Source organism: Hyperolius riggenbachi, chromosome 12 (genome assembly GCF_040937935.1).
Source record: "Hyperolius riggenbachi isolate aHypRig1 chromosome 12, aHypRig1.pri, whole genome shotgun sequence".
NCBI lineage: Eukaryota > Metazoa > Chordata > Amphibia > Anura > Hyperoliidae > Hyperolius > Hyperolius riggenbachi.
This window is the reverse complement of record NC_090657.1, coordinates 158,539,985-158,559,077: the sequence shown is the minus strand read 5'-3', so window position 1 is coordinate 158,559,077 and position 19,093 is coordinate 158,539,985. Positions and strand designations below refer to the sequence as shown.

General features: G+C 46.1%; 1 protein-coding gene across 3 annotated transcripts in view; it reads left to right on the top strand.

The window, feature by feature from the left end:
• The window catches only part of LOC137542170 (piezo-type mechanosensitive ion channel component 2-like), a 258,588-nt gene that overhangs the window by 92,928 nt on the left and 146,567 nt on the right, over positions 1–19,093 (top strand). For all 3 annotated transcript variants that reach the window (XM_068263888.1, XM_068263889.1, XM_068263890.1), the window contains 9 exons: positions 493–706; positions 806–968; positions 2,192–2,281; positions 3,599–3,722; positions 8,731–8,843; positions 9,596–9,859; positions 12,631–12,748; positions 12,991–13,181; positions 17,820–17,968. In XM_068263888.1, the coding sequence (XP_068119989.1) occupies positions 493–706; positions 806–968; positions 2,192–2,281; positions 3,599–3,722; positions 8,731–8,843; positions 9,596–9,859; positions 12,631–12,748; positions 12,991–13,181; positions 17,820–17,968 (1,426 nt within the window). The remainder of the gene's footprint in view (positions 1–492; positions 707–805; positions 969–2,191; positions 2,282–3,598; positions 3,723–8,730; positions 8,844–9,595; positions 9,860–12,630; positions 12,749–12,990; positions 13,182–17,819; positions 17,969–19,093) is intronic.

Genomic DNA, 19,093 nt, shown 5'->3' with positions numbered 1-19,093 from the left:
TCTTGATTGATCATCTGCCACATTGCTAGTCATTTTCCATCTTACTTGAAAATCCTTAAATCGTGCATGCTGACGGCATTGATTGATGTCATGTTGGCTTGTATGAAGAGCTGCTTCAACCTTTGTCTTTGAGCCCAGGTACTCTGCTGTAATGTGTTTGTTGTGACATTTGCAGCAGGAAGCAGAAGGAACAGGTCATTGGAATTTCCCAACATTACTGGGTAAACTCGGGGAGTGCAGGCACATTGCCCTGCCATATGCATGACTGTGGATGGACATTGGATGCAGCATCTCTTCATCCAAACTGCAGAGAATTCAAGCAATGTAGAATATCATGGCTGTAAACAAGATGACAAGATTCTTCAAGCAAGATATCAATGACCTTCATTCCACCCCAGTATCTCTACTCCCTCTTTATATGTATACTAGTTTATGCACTGACTGAGTCTCAGTAATGATTGGTCTTTATCCTTCTTTTGCTTTGCTTTGCAGGTATAATTTTGCCCTCAGTGACCTCCGCCTTGTACTTCTCCATTTTCATGTTCCTGTGCACATGGTGGGCCTGTAACCGCAGTGTCAGCCTTGTGGTCTTCAGCAGCCTCTGTGTTTGGGCCGCCATTTTCAGCGCCGGTCACCTGACTGTAGTCTACTTGTATCAGCTTCCGTATTTCCAAGAAGTCATCCCACCTCAAGATATTTTTGCCAGGTCTGTCCAGGAATCGTCTTCACATATTCTCCTGTGACATTGAAGATCTGAGGTATTTGTTTTTTGGCAGAAAGTTTCATGCTGTCCATTTTGTTTTAGGCTCTTTGGGATGACAGCGCTGATCAGAACCAATGAGACACAATCGTGGGTCATCCACCTACATGAAGACCTGCATTGGCCGGTGTTTGTCAACCCATTTCTGCTGCTTGTTTTGTACTACACATTGGTCATGCTGCTACAGCAGTGGGCACGGCTGCCGGTGGTATGTTGTGTATTGTCTGTTTGCATTATTACTATTTGTGCTATACACTTATCCACCTTCCACGTCACACACTTATAGATTGCCACCCATTGTGGCAAAATGATCGATTCCTCTCTGATCGTAATCTACTTAATTCTTTTATCTGGAGGCATGTGACAAACCCCTGGGGGTACTTACATCGAGAGGGGGGGAGCCTCTGGATCCTAATGAGGTCTCCCCCATCCTCCTAAGCCTCAGGGATCCAGCGCTGGCAGACCCCACAAATACTGCCGACAAGGATGTTGGCTGCGGCACAGTTGCAACCGCAATAATTATCTTCCCCGGCTCCAGCGCAGGGGCAGTAGTGGCTTTCCAATCGGGGTCAGGTGGAAATCGCCTGAGCGAAGTGTGCTTGGCTATTTCTGTCTGAGCCCAATGGGAATTACTTCATAGGGAGCAGGGGTGTAGCTAAGGGCAGGCAAGAGGGGACATATGTCCTCGGGCTCAGTGATTTAGGGGCATTCAGCGGCTGCCGCTGGCAGCCTCTCTACCATGATGCACAGAATGAACAATTATCCTGCAGCCTTTTCACCCTGCCCCACCAGAGAAATTAGCTACAGCAGTGGAGGAGAGCATGCCTGGCTGGGACTGGAAGAAGCCTCTCTCCCTGTCTGAAAGAGGCTCGCCCCCCCACCAGTGAAATTGAGCTGAGGAGAATGTGTGGCTGGCAGGGACAGCTACTAGGAGTGTGGACAGCGCCGTCTACCCATGTAAAGGAAAGCTACTGTCATTGTGGCAACCATAAGTTCTGGGTCAAAGGTCTTGACTAGACCATCTGGAGGGCACAGGCTGTCAAAGGAGATCAGTACAAGCACCCTAGGCCTACCACAGGGAAGGGGGCGCTAAACTGGTCTTAGTCCCTGGGCGCTGAAAACCCTAGCTATGCCTCTGTAGGGAAGCCATTCTTACCTACAACCCATCATCTGATGGTCTTGAAAAGGTAGTTGGAAGCCGAATAAGCAAGGCTCCCAGTCAACAGCATATGTGATACTTACCAGTCAGAAGACAGGAAGGGGAGGAGTTTTCAGAGCCAAGCTTGGTGTGCTGGGTCCCGAGGTATGGTTATGAGAGAAGTCCTGTTGGGTTCTCCTCGCATATGGGAAGGGTTGCCGCTACAATCACACAGATGGAAGGACAAGGTCGTATGTAGAATGGAAGGTTTCATTTCCTTTCCTTGTTGTCAGGAGCAGTGTGAGAGTAAGAAGGAAGAAGCCCCTGAAGGAGACCTCCATATGGATGGGATGTTGTGGACCTCCAATCCGGAACTTATACAAGTGAGTCGTCCTCTCCTTTCTGCTCATACCGGCTTCATATAAATGTTGTCAGTAGAGATGGTCAATTACGTGATTTGAGGAATTGGAGTATGGCTTTACGAGGCTTTTCTAGCCCACCCTCTCTCCATGGAGGCTTGGATATTGACCTTCTCAGACGCCGTAACATCACAGCTCATAGGGGAGCGTTTTGCATCTAAATGCATCACCTAACTGGCACATTAACCTTTTGCTATCCTGGCCCTGCATGGCACTGCTAACCTTCTTGTGTTCTGTCTGGCACTGTTAGCCTTCTACTAGCTCTTATGCTTATTCCACCCACCCTTTATACGTGGGTGACATTATTATCATGTGTGTCGATGGGGGCTAGGTGGTTATTCACTGTATCTGGGAGGGAGGAAGGGGTGGGTATATCCGCACATGGGAAGCCTGCCGTGTAAGTAGCCCCCTGCCCTGGTCATGCATGCAGTGGGGGAAGGGGTGGATGTATCCGCACATGGGAAGCCTGCCCTGTAATTGACCTCCTGCTCTGGTCATGCATGCAGTGGGGGAAGGGGTGGATGTATCCGCACATGGGAAGCCTGCCCTGTAAGTGACCTCCTGCCCTGGTCATGCATGCAGAGGAGGGAGGGGTGGGTGTATCCGCACATGGGAAGCCTGCCCTGGTCATGCATGCAGAGGGGAGAGGGGTGGGTGTGTCCGCACATGGGAAGCCTTCCCTGGTCATGCATGCAGAGGGGTGGATGTATCCGCACATGGGAAGCCTGCCCTGGTCATGCATGCAGAGGGGGAGGGGTGGTTGTGTCCGCACATAGAAAGCCAGCCCTGGTCATGCAGGCAGAGGGGGAAGGTGGTGGATGTATCTGCACATGGGAAGCCTGCCCTGAAAGTGACCTTCTGCCCTGGTCATGCATGCAGAGGAGGGAGGGGTGGGTGTATACGCACATGGGAAGCCTGCCCTGGTCATGCATGCAGAGGGGGGAGGGGTGGGTGTATCCACACATGGGAAGCCTGCCCTGGTCATGCATGCAGAGGGGGGAGGGGTGGTGTGTCCGCATATAGGAAGCCTGCCCTGGTCATGCATGCAGAGGGGTGGATGTATCAGCACATGGGAAGCCTGCCCTGGTCATGCATGCAGAGGGGGGAGGGGTGGGTGTGTCCGCACATAGGAAGCCAGCCCTGGTCATGCAGGCAGAGGGGGAAGGGGGTGGATGTATCCACACATGAGAAGCCTGCCCTAGTCATGCATGCAGAGGTGGAAACTATGTGCATGGAACTAGGATTTCTAGTTATTGGTTAGTTGTGTTTTCTTGCCCACAGCCTTGTTATCTGATGTCCAATGGATGGCAGGAGTTGCCCCTGCTGAAATGTGAACTGCAGCAAGCTCACACTGACTACTCTGTGCCTATATACCACGAGAGCACGGAGGACCCCGATGAGTCAGGTGAGTATGAGATGTTCTCTCCTGGCCATTGGCATGGTAGATAGCACTTCTGAACCTCTGCCACCTACTTATAAAGGAAAGACCAGGACTATAACAATCAAGAAGAAGAGAATCAGGAATAGCTTTTTTTTTCGCCAAGTACAGGATATTGTACAAGGAATTGTTTTTTGGCACAGCCGGCACAGCAGACCATTCGGGGCAAAAAACACAACAACCCCACATGGGTACACATGCACAGGGGATAGGGAGGCACATATTATCCAAAGAGTTACAGTTTACAATATACAGAGTACAGTGTGAATAGCTATACAGTATGCATACAGAATACATTACACAAGGGGGGGGGGGGGGGGGTTGCTGGAATGGGCAGGGTTGGGGTCAGTGTTGAGAGCCAGGACAGCTTGGGGGAAGAAGGAGTTCCTGTGTCTGGGGGTTCTGGTGGAGATAATTCTGAGGTGGTGACCGGATGAGAGAAGGTTGAGGTACCGGTTGCCAGGGTGGGAGGGGCCATCTTAACTGCCCTTGAGTGTAGTCTGGAGTAGTGCAGGAGGTCCAGTGATGGGAGGGAGGACCCGATGATCTTCTCTGTGGCTTTGATTACTCTTTGTAGTTTGTGCTTGTCCCTAGAGGAGACTCCTGAGTACCACACAATGATAGATGAACAGAAAATCGACTCCATGGTGGCGAGTAGAAGCGAGTCAGAAGGGCACGGGGCATGCCAAACTTTAATTGCCGCAGGAAGAACAGCCGAGTTTTTCTCCCACCTTAGGTTACTGGAGATGGTGGTGCCCAGTAGGCGGGCAATGGTGACTCTGGAAATCTCAGAGCCCTCAATGACATCCGGGGGCAGGGATGCTCATCACAAATTAATCATGAGTAATCACGATGGTTACTCATGATTCAAATGAGGTTTAGTTACAGCAGCTGAGCGGCGGGGAATGAAAGGGTTATTTACCCATAAATCCGGGTCCTCCCCGTGCTCCATGTAGGCCCTTGCATCCTATTATTATCTTTCCAAGCCTCGCTGCTGTCACTTCCTCCTTCAAGCCAGAATAAAAAGTGAATTCCAGGTGGGCCCGTGTCATTTACATATCTGAATTGTTAACCTTTACAATGAGAAAATGCAGGAATGACTTTGCACATACACGTCTATCTTATGTCGCCTCGTTTAACCACTTAAGCCTATCTGGACGTATATGTTCGTCCAGATAGACTGTGCTGCTGCAGCTGAATGAGACTTTTGCGCACGCTCCCGTAGCCTGCCGTTAGCCCCCCAATCAATGAATGGGAATATAGCTCCCATTCATCGATCTAAGTCCCCCAGAGAAAAACCAACGGTCTCTTATCAGAGGCTGTGGTCTTTCTGCTTAAAAAAAAAGTTCCCCGTTCTCATTCTAGTTCCTGGAAGCGTGATCGTTCGCTTCCAGGACTTTTTGACTGTGGCCATCTTGTGGCCAAATACTAAAACTACACCCACATAAATTTTTTAATAAATACATTATATTACATTTAAAATTAGCTGTTTACCTCCCACACCAAAAATTACCCAAATAATTTTTTTAATAAAAATTACAATAAAAAAAAATACACATAAATAGTTACCTAAGGGTCTGAACTTTTTAAATATGCATGTCAAGAGAGTGTGTTAATATAATTTTTTAAATTCTAGGCTTGTAAATAGTGATGGACGCAAATTGAAAAAATGCACCTTTATTTTCAAATAACATATCGGTGCCATACATTGTGATAGGGACATAATTTAAATGGTGTAATAACCGGGACAAATGGGCAAATAAAATACATTGGTTTTAATTACGGTAGCATGTATTAATTTCAAACTATGATGGGCAAAAACTGAGAAATTATGATTTTTTTTCCATTTGTTTCTTAATCTTCCTGTTAAAACGAATTTAGAATAAAATAATGCTTAGCAAAATGTACCACCCAAAGAAAGCCTACGTGGTGGTGGAAAAAACAAGATATAGATCATTTCAGTGTGATAAGTAGTGATAAAGTTATTGGCGAATGAATGGGAGGTGAAAGTTGCTCGGATGCATGAAGTGAACACTGTAGGCTGAAGTGGTTAAGTGAGGAAACTCCCTCTGGGTTTAATACTTGCCTAAGCAGAGGGGAGGCTCTGGATACTATAGAGCCATCCCATTCATCCATGCGGCCTGTTCCTCCGCTGTATGCTGGCAAAGCTGCTCGGTCGAAGAGAGTCACGAGGATGAATGAATTGCATTGCAGGCACTGTGTGTGTGCCAGGTGTATGTGTTGTGTAGTGTCTGAGGAATGTGTATGGCAAGTGGGCAACTTGTGAGTTGTGAAGTGTGTGTATGGACAATGTGTAAGTGTGTGTGTTGTATAGCGTGTGCAGTGTGTATGTACCGGCAGCATGTGTTGTATAGTATGTGTGTGTGTTGTGTAGTATCTGTAGTGTGTGTTGTGTAGTGTCTGTAGTGTAGGTCTACAGGCAGCATGTGTTGTATAGTGTGTGTGTTGTGTAGTGTGTGTTTGTTGTGTATAGGCAGTGTGTGCTGTATTGCTTCTGTAGTGTACAGGGAGTGCAGAATTATTAGGCAAGTTGTATTTTTGAGGAATAATTTTATTATTGAACAACCATGTTCTCAATGAACCCAAAAAACTCATTAATATCAAAGCTGAATATTTTTGAAAGTAGTTTTTAGTTTGTTTTTAGTTTTAGCTATTTTAGGGGGATATCTGTGTGTGCAGGTGACTATTACTGTGCATAATTATTAGGCAACTTAACAAAAAACAAATATATACCCATTTCAATTATTTATTTAAACCAATATAACATCTCAACATTCACAAATATACATTTCTGACATTCAAAAACAAAACAAAAACAAATTAGTGACCAATATAGCCACCTTTCTTTGCAAGGACACTCAAAAGCCTGCCATCCATGGATTCTGTCAGTATTTTGATCTGTTCACCATCAACATTGCTTGCAGCAGCAACCACAGCCTCCCAAACAGAGAGGTGTACTGTTTTCCCTCCTTGTAAATCTCACATTTTATGACGGACCACAGGTTCTCAATGGGGTTCCGATCTGGTGAACAAGGAGGCCATGTCATTAGTTTTTCTTCTTGTATACCCTTTCTTGCCAGCCACGCTGTGGAGTACTTGGACGCGTGTGATGGAGCATTGTCCTGCATGAAAATCATGTTTTTTCTTGAAGGATGCAGACTTCTTCCTGTACTACTGCTTGAAGAAGGTGTCTTCCAGAAACTGGCAGTAGGACTGGGAGTTGAGCTTGACTCCATCCTCAACCCGAAAAGGCCCCACAAGCTCATCTTTGATGATACCAGCCCAAACTAGTACTCCACCTCCACCTTGCTGGCGTCTGAGTCGGACTGGATCTCTCTGCCCTTTACCAATCCAGCCACTGGCCCATCCATCTGGCCTATCAAGACTCACTCTCATTTCATCAGTCCATAAAACCTTAGAAAAATCAGTCTTGAGATATTTCTTGGCCCAGTCTTGACGTTTCAGCTTGTGTGTCTTGTTCAGTGGTGGTCGTCTTTCAGCCTTTCTTACCTTGGCCATGTCTCTGAGTATTGCACACCTTGTGCTTTTGGGCACTCCAATGATGTTGCAGCTCTGAAATATGGCCAAACTGGTGGCAAGTGGCATCTTGGCAGCTGCACGCTTGACTTTTCTCAGCTCATGGGCAGTTATTTTGCGCCTTGGTTTTTCCACACGCTTCTTGCGACCCTGTTGACTATTTTGAATGAAACACTTGATTGTTCGATGATCACGCTTCAGAAGTTTTGCTATTTTAAGAGTGCTGCATCCCTCTGCAAGATATCTCACTATTTTTGACTTTTCTGAGCCTGTCAAGTCCTTCTTTTGACTCATTTTGCCAAAGGAAAGGAAATTGCCTAATAATTATGCACACCTGATATAAGGTGTTGATGTCATTAGACCACACCCCTTCTCATTACAGAGATGCACATCACCTAATATGCTTAATTGGTAGTAGGCTTTCGAGCCTATACAGCTTGGAGTAAGACAACATGCATAAAGAGGATGATGTGGTCAAAATACTCATTTGCCTAATAATTCTGCACTCCCTGTATGTGTACAAGCAGTGTGTGTTGTGCAGTGTATGTGTACAGGCAGCATGTGTTGTATAGTGTGTGTGTTGTGTAGTGTCTGTAGTGTATATGTACAGGCAGTGGGCTTGATTCACTAAGCCAAATAGCACGCCTTATCAAAGTTAACACGCCTTATCATAGTAGAATAGGGAGCACTAGGAACCCACAGGAGCTCAGGGCAGGATGGGTGGATTGCCAATTAGCAGGCATAAGTTCATAGCAATCGCTATGCTACTCTGATAAGGTGTGTTAACTTTGATAAGGCGTGCTATTTGTCTTAGTGAATCAAGCCCAGTGTGTGTTGTGTATAGGCAGTGTGTGTTGTATAGTGTGTTGTGTTGCTTCTGTAGTGTATATGTACAGGCAGTGTGCGTTGTGTAGTGTCTGTAGTGTATGTGTACAGGCAGCATGTGTTGTATAGTGTGTGTTGTGTAGTGTCTGTAGTGTATATGTACAGGCAGTGTGTGTTGTATGTGTGTGTTGTGTATAGGCAGTGTGTGTTGTATAGTGTGTTGTGTTGCTTCTGTTGTGTATGTGTACAGGCAGTGTGTGTGGTATAGTGTGTGTGTGTTGTGTACAGGCAGTGTGTGTTGTATAGTGTGTGTTGTGCAGTGTCTGTAGTGTATGTATATAGGCAGCGTGTGTGTGTTGTGTACAGGCAGTGTGTGTTGTATAGTGTGTTGTGTTGCTTTTGTAGTGTATGTGTACAGGCAGTGTGTGTGTTGTGCATAGGCAGTGTGTTTTGTATAGTGTGTGTGAGTGTGTCTGTTGTATAATGTGTCCATTGTATGTGTACAGGCAATATATGTGCTGTGTGTGTTGTATAGTGTGTGGTGTGTATGCCTGCGTGTCCATCTAATGTAGTGCATGTTTTTATTCTGCAGAGAAAGAGGAGTCAGAGGAGACGGTTCCAGCAGAGCAAAAGTCTGGTGGGATAGCCGTGTTGGGTCAGTTTATAATGCGGCAGAGCTATGTCAGCGCCCTGATAGTGATGATGGTAAGCTTCTGTGCTGTACTGTGTAATACCCCAGTCCACGGATAGAGTTCTCCAGGGATGCAGTGCTCCAGGGATACAGTGCTCCAGGGATGCAGTGCTCCAGGGATGCAGTGCTCCAGGGATGCAGTGCTCCAGGGATACCATGCTCCAGGGATACCATGCTCCAGGGGTACAGTGTTCCAGGGGTACAGTACTGTATGCAGTGCCGTCACTAACCCCTCCAGGGCCCCAAGTGCAGCCATTAACTTTGCGGAGTAGACTTATACTTCGTTCAATAAAAAATTCCAGCTTAAGAGGATCAAATTTGGGAGTTGATTTATACATGAGGTTCGCTGTGACAGGCGTTTTGGCCCTCCATGTTTTCTTTTACTCCGGTATAGATTTATCCGGCAGTGTTGCCAGGAGACGTGAGTTTAGGGTTACCGAACAGTCAGCCCATATAGTAATGTAACAAGATCCACAGTCTGTTTCCATAGTGCTGTGCGGGGAGAATGGGGAGTAAATGAGGGCTGGACACGATAGCTTCAATTCCTGATGCCTTGTGGAGGTGAGAGTTTGAAAATTAAATGCAAATTGTATGCAACTCTGAACTGGGCAAGTCAGTACACTTCCTGCTGAATCTGGCCCAAGACGCAGACAGTTTGCCCTAAATTGGCATGCGAGCTCAGGTTATCATCACACTGACCAGCTGTGTTGATTTGTATTCAGTCTGAGTTGCATTTTTAATTGTTTGTGTTTGTTTTTTTGTCCAGATTTGGAGCATCACACACAACAGTTGGCTGACGTTCGTATTGCTGATCTGGTCGTGTGTGATCTGGATGATGAGAGACCGCCGGCGTTACGCCATGCTGAGCGCCCCCTTCCTGGCTTCCTACGCAAACATCCTCGTCATCCAGAACTTCTTTGTGGGTCTGAATATCAGCCAGGAGGAGCTGTTCCCCGGAATCCCCACCCCCGTCCTCATCGACTTTGATCTGAAGCCGTACCCGATGCCGTGTGTGCACCTCGGACTGAAGGTGAGTCAGCTGCTCTCACGAGTACAGGAAGTCCCTGATTAACCAACGATATAGGGACTGTAGGTTCATTCTTAACCTGAATCTGTTCTCAAGTCAAAACCGTGTGCTATCTCTGTCCCCTGTACATCTTCTGTGCCCCTTCTGCCTCCAGTGTCCCCTTCTGTGTTACCTCTGTTCCCCCATGCCTCCAGTGCCCCTCTCTGTGCCACCTCTGTTCCCCCATGCCTCCAATATCCCTCACTGTGCCACTTCTGCTCCCCCATGTCTCCAGTGTCCCCTTCTGTGTGACCTCTGTTCCCTCATGCCTTCGGTGCTCCCCCTACTATGTCACCTTTGTTCCCCCGTGCTTCCAATGTCCCTCACTGTGTCACCTGTACTCCCCCATGCCTCCAGTGTCCCCTTGAGTGTGACCTCTGTTACCTTATGCCTGCGGTGCTCCCCCCACTGTGTCACCTCTGCTCACCCATGCCTCCAGTGTCCCCTTCTGTGTGACCTCCGTTCCCTCATACCTCCGGTGCTCCCCCCACTGTGTCACCTCTTTTTCCCCCATGCTTCAAGCGTCCCCCTCTATGTCTCCTCTGTTCCCTCATGCCTCCAGTGCTCCTCCTACTGTGTCCCCTTTGTCCCCCTGTGCCCTCAGTGTATCTGTAACGATTGCAGAATAGTTTCCGTGGTCAGCGCACAAGATGCGCGCTGACACAGCGGAAATCCTCCACAAGCGTATAAAAAGATAGAACCCAGGTTAACTGCAATGCACCGGTAGAGGGCAATTCCCACCGGCAGATGGAGCTGTGGAGTGCAGACGAGCACAGCCTCTGCACGTCCACAGATGCCAGATGGGAATTGTATGAGCAGGAGCAAGCAGGGCAGAATAGCCCTCAAAGAGAGAGAGAGCACAGAGACAGGATAAATGTGTCCCCCCCAATCTAGTCGCCACCCAGCGACGGTGAACACACATCCGCAGAAACAAAAGTGGGAACTCAATCGCAAGAGATGCGATTGCCAGAAGTGACAGAAGGCAGAACTGAGAAGAGTACGAGAATAGCAAAGGCACAGCAAACAACAATGAGAAGATAAAGAAAATAACAAACGCTAGCTAAACGCGAACACCGCACTCATTCGCAACAGCGAACGCGTTTCTGCACGATCACCGCTCGTTAGGCTCCCAGTGATAAGTGTGCCACCCTAACTAACCAATGACACACAAACACAAAGTAGAGAACGCGAACACTTGCTAACGGTTACCTCACCGAGCCTACAGCAAGCGCCTGTACAAAACAAGACAGACAGATGGAGCAGCCAGTAGCAACCGCAGCTCTGGCCTACACTCCCAGACAGAGTTCAGAAGGAACCACCGCTGCTACCGCTAGAGCGAGTGTGATCCAGACAGATGAACAGAAGGGGCTACCAGTAGCAACCGCTGCTCTGATTAGCACCCCTGAGGCAGAATACAGTAGGAGGCACTGCCACTACCACTAGGGCGAGTGCGCTTCAGACAGATGAACAGAAGGGGCCACCAGTAGCAACCTCTGCTCTGGTTAGCACCCCCAGACAGACACAACCATTTCCTGCCGACCGCCACTGGCGACAGGACAATCGCAGCAGAGAGACAACACAGGCAAAACAGATAAGCAACCTGACTGCACTAGAAGAGCTGCCTAGTGCAGTCCCAAGAAATTACTCTAAGGCAAACTTTGACAAACAAACAGGGCTGATACTCTAGGAGAGTTTCTCAGTATGAAAATGACCAGCAAAGGATTCTGGGAGAACATGGTATTTATACTGCCAGCCTTCAAAGGAGGCAGCAAGGCAATTTGCATGACAAGTGTATGCAAATTCCTCAGTAGCAGAGCAAGTCAGAAACTTGCAAAGTAAAGACAGGTCTCTTTTCCAGAGACCTGCAGCCCTCAGACTTAAGGAATGGTCAAACAGCTGTCTGTCAGTGCAGACAGCTGAGCAGATCGTTACAGTACCACAGCAAAATGTCATTTTTACCAGTTTAAAAACCATTTTTTCTTTAAATTTTTTAAAATCAAATTTCCCCAAAACTGCCAGGTGCGTCGTTAGAGCAAGAGATTTTGGGCACTTCCCTGAATCTCCAACCAGGGTGCCCTGGTTGTCAGGGCACGGAGTGACCCAAATGTTTCCGATGCGGGGCGCTCCGGCCAGGACCAGTGCAGGAGGGTGGAGTAGGGGGGCGCAGAGAGAATTGGCCGGGCCAATGTGTTGTACAAGCTGCAAGGGGGCGGACTTGCTAGTACTGAGTTGGACTACTTTTTGCTTTCCTAGCTGCCTTCATTATTCATGGCATTGCTCAGATTTTGTGTAGCAGTAGCAGCAGCAGCAGCAGCCGCTGCAGCTGCTGCGTAAGCAGTGTTGCCTCTGTGTCCTCCTAGATCTTCTACACTCTCATCTTCTGGATTATCCTGCGGCAGAACTTGAAGGAGCGACAGTAATAGTAGTAGTAGTAGAAGCAGTAGCAGTACATAATGGGCGTACGTAAGCAGTGTTGCCTCTGTGTCCTCCAAGATCTTCTACACTCTCATCTTCTAGATTATCCTGCGGCAGAACTTGAAGGAGTGACAGTAGTAGTAGGAGTAACAGTACATAATGGGCATACGTAAGCAGTGTTGCTTCTCTGTCCTCCCAGATCTTCTACACTCTTATCTTCTGGATTCTCCTGCGGCAGAACTTGAAGGAGTGACAGTAGTAGTAGGAGTAACGGTACATAATGGGCATACGTAAGCAGTGTTGCTTCTCTGTCCTCCCAGATCTTCTACACTCTTATCTTCTGGATTCTCCTGCGGCAGAACTTGAAGGAGCGACAGGTGGAGGGAGATCAGGAGTCTCTGAAGGAGGTTCTGGTTGATGAAAGCTGTAAGTCATCAGGTAATTCTGGAAGATTTATTCAGTAAATTGATGTACACATAGTCTGTATTACATTCTATATAAAGTTCACTGAAATTAAAATCTGGACAGGAGAATACATCTTTTATGTAAGTAGGACAAGTAGTTATCTACTTATATATGTGTTTTTTCCTGAGGTAGTATGGCTGTCACTGCTGCTTTATTGAGAGCGGTACTGAACCCTGTCTCTTGAACGCTGTGATGATAACATACTTTTCTTCTAGTGACAACAGAGATCGAGGAACCCCCCAATGCCTTCATGGAGATGGTTGGCACGCTGGTGCGCGGCACACTGGTAAAATACTGGATTTACTTCTGCGGGGTCATGTTCTTTGTCGTCAGTTTCAGTGGCAAAGTCGTGGTCTACAAAATCCTCTACATCATGCTGTTCCTCTTCTGCGTGTCCTTATACAAGGTGAGCCACGCATACAGCCAATACATCCTATACTTAAAGGAAACCTGAGGAGAAAATAAACTCATAAGATGAACAATTGTATCTATCCTCCTCCTCCTAAAAAGGAGTTTTGTTTGTTTTTTATCCCACCGTTTTATTTACTTATTTTTTTTTTTTCAATTATTTTTTATTGGTTTCAAATAATGAATAAACAATAATACAGCAGAACATAAGGTGCATCTTCACAATAACAGAAGAAGTCAAGACGACCTTAAAATTACAACTTGGTTACATACAGGTGTATAAAAACATATCAGAAAACATCAAGTAGAGTGAGATCGGATAACAGCACTTTTAGGCCTATAAACTGCTTTGATATTGTAAAGCAACCTTAAATCACCAACTTAAAGGAATACTATCGATGTATGCATTTATTTTTAAATGCTGTATGTTGTAGCACACATTAGGACAAGTACTAGGAGCAATTTGATTCCTCACACAGCTGTTCCTCTCAGCTGTAAAATCCTCCGTCAGTTTTGGCCGTCAGTGTTTGATACAAATGTATCTATATGCTGACTGCTCCCAGAGGGCTAAACCCATGTCTGCACAGGGGAGTTGCTATCAACTCCTCAGTTTCTAGTTTAATTATCACCTTGCTGAAAGAATCTTATTGATATGGTGGTAAGGGGTTAAAGATTCTAGCAATGTGTGTTTATTATCTTTGCTTCTCTTGACTGATAAAGATACTAATAATGCTAATTGTAAACAGTGGTCTGCCCCTCTCAGCAGCTTGTAAAGTGGATGCAGCCTGGAGTGAATCACCTCAAGCAGCAGCCAGACTGAGTGTAAACACAGACTATTGTTTATAGCTAGTTATATTCCAGCAATATTACAGCTCATTTAGTTACCTGTTACCACCTCAGATCAGCCTATTTCTCCTCATGTCTCCTGCATGCTGTGAGTGACACAGTGAAATATATTTGTGAGCTGTGTGGCAGAGTAACCAAGCAGCTCAGGGTGACCCAAACTACTATGAGCTGTGTGAGAAATGAATTTTTAAGCAGGGATAGCGAGCGAGAGACTTGGGTGAATAAATAAAGTGCCCCTAGCACTAGTGGTAATGTGTACACTAATATACAGTATTAAAAAAAAAAGTCGTTTCAATCGATAGTACTCCTTTAAGTAGGAAAGGTCTATATATAAAGAAAAGCATTAGAAAACGGAATTCGCGAGGACAACATCTACCCATTAACTGGACCAATTATGGTTGGGTAGAGTCATTCTCTACTGAATGATACAAGGAGCTTGTGAGATCCAATCTCCAGTGAAATTGGAACTAGATTTCAAACTGGGATAGGCTAAACTGACAGGGTCAGAGGGAGTAAAAACCTTGTCCTCAAGATTCGAGCCAATTTCATTGATCATAAAAAAAACGCAATAAAGCTCTATACCTATCTTTCAAGAATATATATATATATATATATATATATATATATATATATATATATATATATATATATATATATACAGTACTGAAGAGTCAATGGAGAAGAAAGGAAAGAAAAGGGAAGGAAAAGAGAAGACCATGGGAGTGAGGAGCCTGTTAGTGTTTATTTAGGATAGAGAGATTGATCATAAGCCCAGATCATAGGTGTCTCAATTGTGCACTGACATCTGTACCCAATATGTAATTGGACAGTGGAGATCAGATTTTATCAAATTTTTTCATAGTGTCTGTAAGCCTGGCTCTCAGTTTCTCAAAGAATAAGATGTGGCAAATTCTGCGTTTATTTACTTTTTAAGTTTTTGCTCTTTCATTGTCTCTGCTCAATGACACATTCATTTACATGTGTCAGAGCTAAAATCTATGAACTATTGACCTTTTTTCTGCCAGGAAAGAGTTTATTGCTTTACTTCCTTATTAGTGAGGGTTGTGCTATAGTCCAACCTGGTCCTGAATGGAGAGAAACTGTCACTTGCAATCCTGATGTTTAAATCTTTCAGGCAGAGAAAGAAAAAAAAGAACACAGCCTAGTTGTTTGTGTGCTTGGCACTGTACATACACATGTCTATCTCATCATTTCACCTCGGTGGTCCTTTAAGGAGTCCATTTATAGTACAGTAATTTGTGAAAGATCACATTTTCCATCAGATTATTCCGATCCCATTGTATGAAAACCGAGAAACTATTCAGGCTAAACGATCACCCTATCGACATTGTGGATGTTTTCATAGATATGATCGTGACTGGTGAAGATAGAATCGAAAGTTGGATTCTGTAGTGATATAGATCATCTATATACAATCTTTTCTTTCGGGCTAGTTTCTCTCACCCTTTTGTGTCTTGAATTTTGTTGTTCATTTCATAGCTCGCCCTCTGTTATACATTTTATTTATCATGATACATCTGCTATTGCCATCACCAGTTCTGTATTTTGTACCAGTGTCCATATTTGATGTATATCATTATCTGTATCATTATGTTCCCCTTGTTTGTTTTATGACTTTGTACAGCGCCACGGAACATGTTGGCACTTTATAAATCAATAATAATAGTTTTAAACTTGTGTGGTGGGATGATGCCATCACAGGGGGGCCGGCCAAAGGATCACCGCACAAATCTGCGCTTCATATGACCCTGCGGCAGAGTGTACCGAAAGGGCCATATGCATAGGGCCTGCCCCTGTTTAGTGATGTACTTACTGCTGGACAGGAAGTAAGTCACCGGGATTCCCATCAATCTGCGCATTTATGCCGCGTCACACTATGCTCCACCGTTTACACTTATTGCATTGCCCAAGACTTGCATTACTACATTGTCTGTGCGGTAGCCACAGATCATGCAGAAATGCACTGTTGACTTTGCATCAGTATTGTAGCGATGTGAACACTTTTGTTGTACCGCATCGCATCACACTAAGTATGAAATTCTACATAGACTTTCACTTACTTTATTAGCGGTATGTTGTGGTTAAATTGCTTAACGCAACATTACCACATAACCATATGAAAAGGGGCCTCAATCTGAGTGATGTCCTCTAAGTCTCCAAATATTCTCACTCCTATCATGGCTAGAAGTTTGAGAAGATGACTCCTCCCCCTTACTTGTACATTTTATGAATAAACTGCACATGGGAATTATTAATAGCATCCTGTATTAAAGAAAAACAATGCAGGTATGTAAATTATAAATACCGGTATGTGATACAAAAATCACAAAATCATAATGGGGGGGGGGGGAGGCACCGTACAATCTGTGATTACTTGTGCCTAGGTCACTCCAGAAGTTAATCACATAGCAGCTGCCTGACTGATCGCCTGGCCCTGGTGATCTCTTTGCTGTACTAAATGGCTAGCAGGTTATGACTGGCTGTGTATGGCTGTGCATGACTGTGTGTATGGCAGTGTGTGGCCTTGTATAGCTGTGTATGGTCGTGTTTGGCTGTGTATGGCTGCCTGAAGCCAACTTGTGAGGATGCGCCCCCACCTGATTTAGAGTGATGCACAGCACCCGGCAATTTGCACTGCATATTATAGCTGTGGTGCAACCAAAAAATAAACACCCTCAGTATAGGTAGGTAGGTAGCCAGGTGTGGGTGCCCCATGTATAGAAGGCCATGTATAGGTGCCCCATGTATAGGTTAGCCAGGTATAGGTGCCCACAGTAAAGGTAGCCAGGTATAGGTGCCCCCTGCATTGCTTTCCAGGTATAGTTACCCCCAGTATAGGTTAGCCAGGTGGGTGCCCCAAGTATAGGTTAGCCAGGGATAGTTGCTACCACTATAGATAGCCAAGTAAAGTTTCCCCCAGTATAGGTTAGCCGTTAGCCAGATATAGGTGTCCCCTGTATACGTTTGCCAAGTATAGTTGCCCCTAGTATAGATAGCCAGGTATAGGTTCCTCCAGTATAGGTTAGATAGGTAGGTTTCACCAGCATAGGTTAGCCAGGTAGGTGCTCCCAGTATAGGTTAGCTAGGTATTTTTCCCCAGTATAGGTTAGTCTGGTCTCCCAGTATAGCCAACCTGCCCACCCCAGCGGCCACTGCCTGCAATAGGTCCCGGGTCCCCCTTGCCTCTGCCTTCCAGTCCAGGTCTCAGATCAGCAGCAACCCGCATCGCCTCTGTGAAGAAATGAGAGTGGCTCAGCTCCAGTAGCAGCATGTATTCTGGAAGTATAGTACTTCTGGTGTATGCGCTGCTATTGGAGCCGAGCCGCCCCACTCTCCTTTCTTCACAGCGTCGCTACGGGTTGCTGCTGATCTGAGGCCTGGTCTGGAAGGTAGAGACGAGGACCCGGGACCCATCGCAGGTGGTGGCCGCCGCTTGATTCAAGAAGGAAAACGAGCGTCGGCTAGGGAGGGAGGGGGCTGGATGTTGCCTGATTCAGGATGCCGGCTGGGGAAGTGGCGTCACCTGGCATCATGGGCGGCCTGGGCCTGATTGCTGTATGGTTGTGTATGGCTGCATATAGCTATGTATGGCCAGGTATAGCTGTGCATGGCTGCGTGTGGCCGGTCTGGCTGTGTACTGCTGTGTGTGACTGTTTATGGATGTGTCTGGCTGTGTATGGCTAGCTTTGTGTGTGATCGTGTATAGCTGCGTATGGCCGTGAATGGCTGTGCCCTCCCGCTCTCACTGCATTTGCTGCTCTCTCTTTAGATCCATTATGAGTGGTGGAGGAGAATCCTGAAATATTTCTGGATTGCCGTGGTCTCCTATTCAATGGTGGTCCTCATTGTGGTCTATGTCTATCAGTTCAAGACCATCTCTGGGTTTTTCCTGCAGATCCTCGGCATGTCGGAGGAGGGGTGAGAAACATTTGCTTTATTTCCTGCAGTGCTGGGGTCACAGATTCAGCTCCTGCCCAGGACACTCTCTGCATGGAGCTGTATGTTTTTCCTCTGTTGGTGCGGGTTTCCTCCTACACCATGTTAGGGAGGAATAATTGTCACTGCAGGCATTTGATTTGCAGGAAAGTTGGGATTATTATCTCTAGTGGTCCAAATAGCTGGATTCCCCGCCCCTCACTGCTCAGGTATCCTCCATTGCTGGCCAGTGATTGGGGGCGTTGCATAGAACATATCTGGGCGGAGCAGACAGTAGTAGGGGGGTTGCTATAGCTACTGAAATCCTAAACTACTAAAGACGTACTCAAGTGCGGGGACTTAACTACAGGGGAGGAGGGGGGCCCAGAGCTGCAAGGGGGCCCCAACTACTACTTTTCCCAACTACACTCCCTCTGATACAGGGGTCCATCCTTCACATCAGGTGTTTTGTGGCTACACTTGTTATGGGTGTGAAGATCATGATGGCCACATGGGCCCCAAGACAGTGAGAGCCACCAGAGGTTGGCAAGGGAAAGGGTGTGAACATTCGGGGGAGGGGGGGGAGGGGGCATAATTTATGCTTTTCAAGTGTATGTATTTTTTCAATGATGTACTGATCAGTGATTGGGTGTGTGGTGGGCGGGTCCCTCTGCCTGGTGACATGTCATGTGACTCCACATCCATTGGACCCAATGCTTTCTGCTGCATTCAGTGAACAGTTGGCTGGCTGCATTCATTCCTTATTTCTGCTACACACCATACATAGGTAGAAAAAATAACGTTTTGTAAAAAATAATACCTTTTAATGGCTAACTGATAGTTAAATTATGCAAGCTTTCTGGGATCTAGTCCCCTTTTACCTAAAATTGAATAGTTTCCACCGGGAACACAGCAAAAAAATCTATTGTTTACAGCCAGGCTCTGAGGTATAACCAAATATGTTCTAATTCAGAGGACAGAGACAGATAACTTATGTCACTACGTCATATATTCATAGATCAGGGATATCATCCACAAATCGTTGATGACCAAATACACAGAGCAACTTTAAAATCAAGAGAGGAACTGTTGAAGTACACCCCAAAGACTGAAAACAGAGTCACAGGA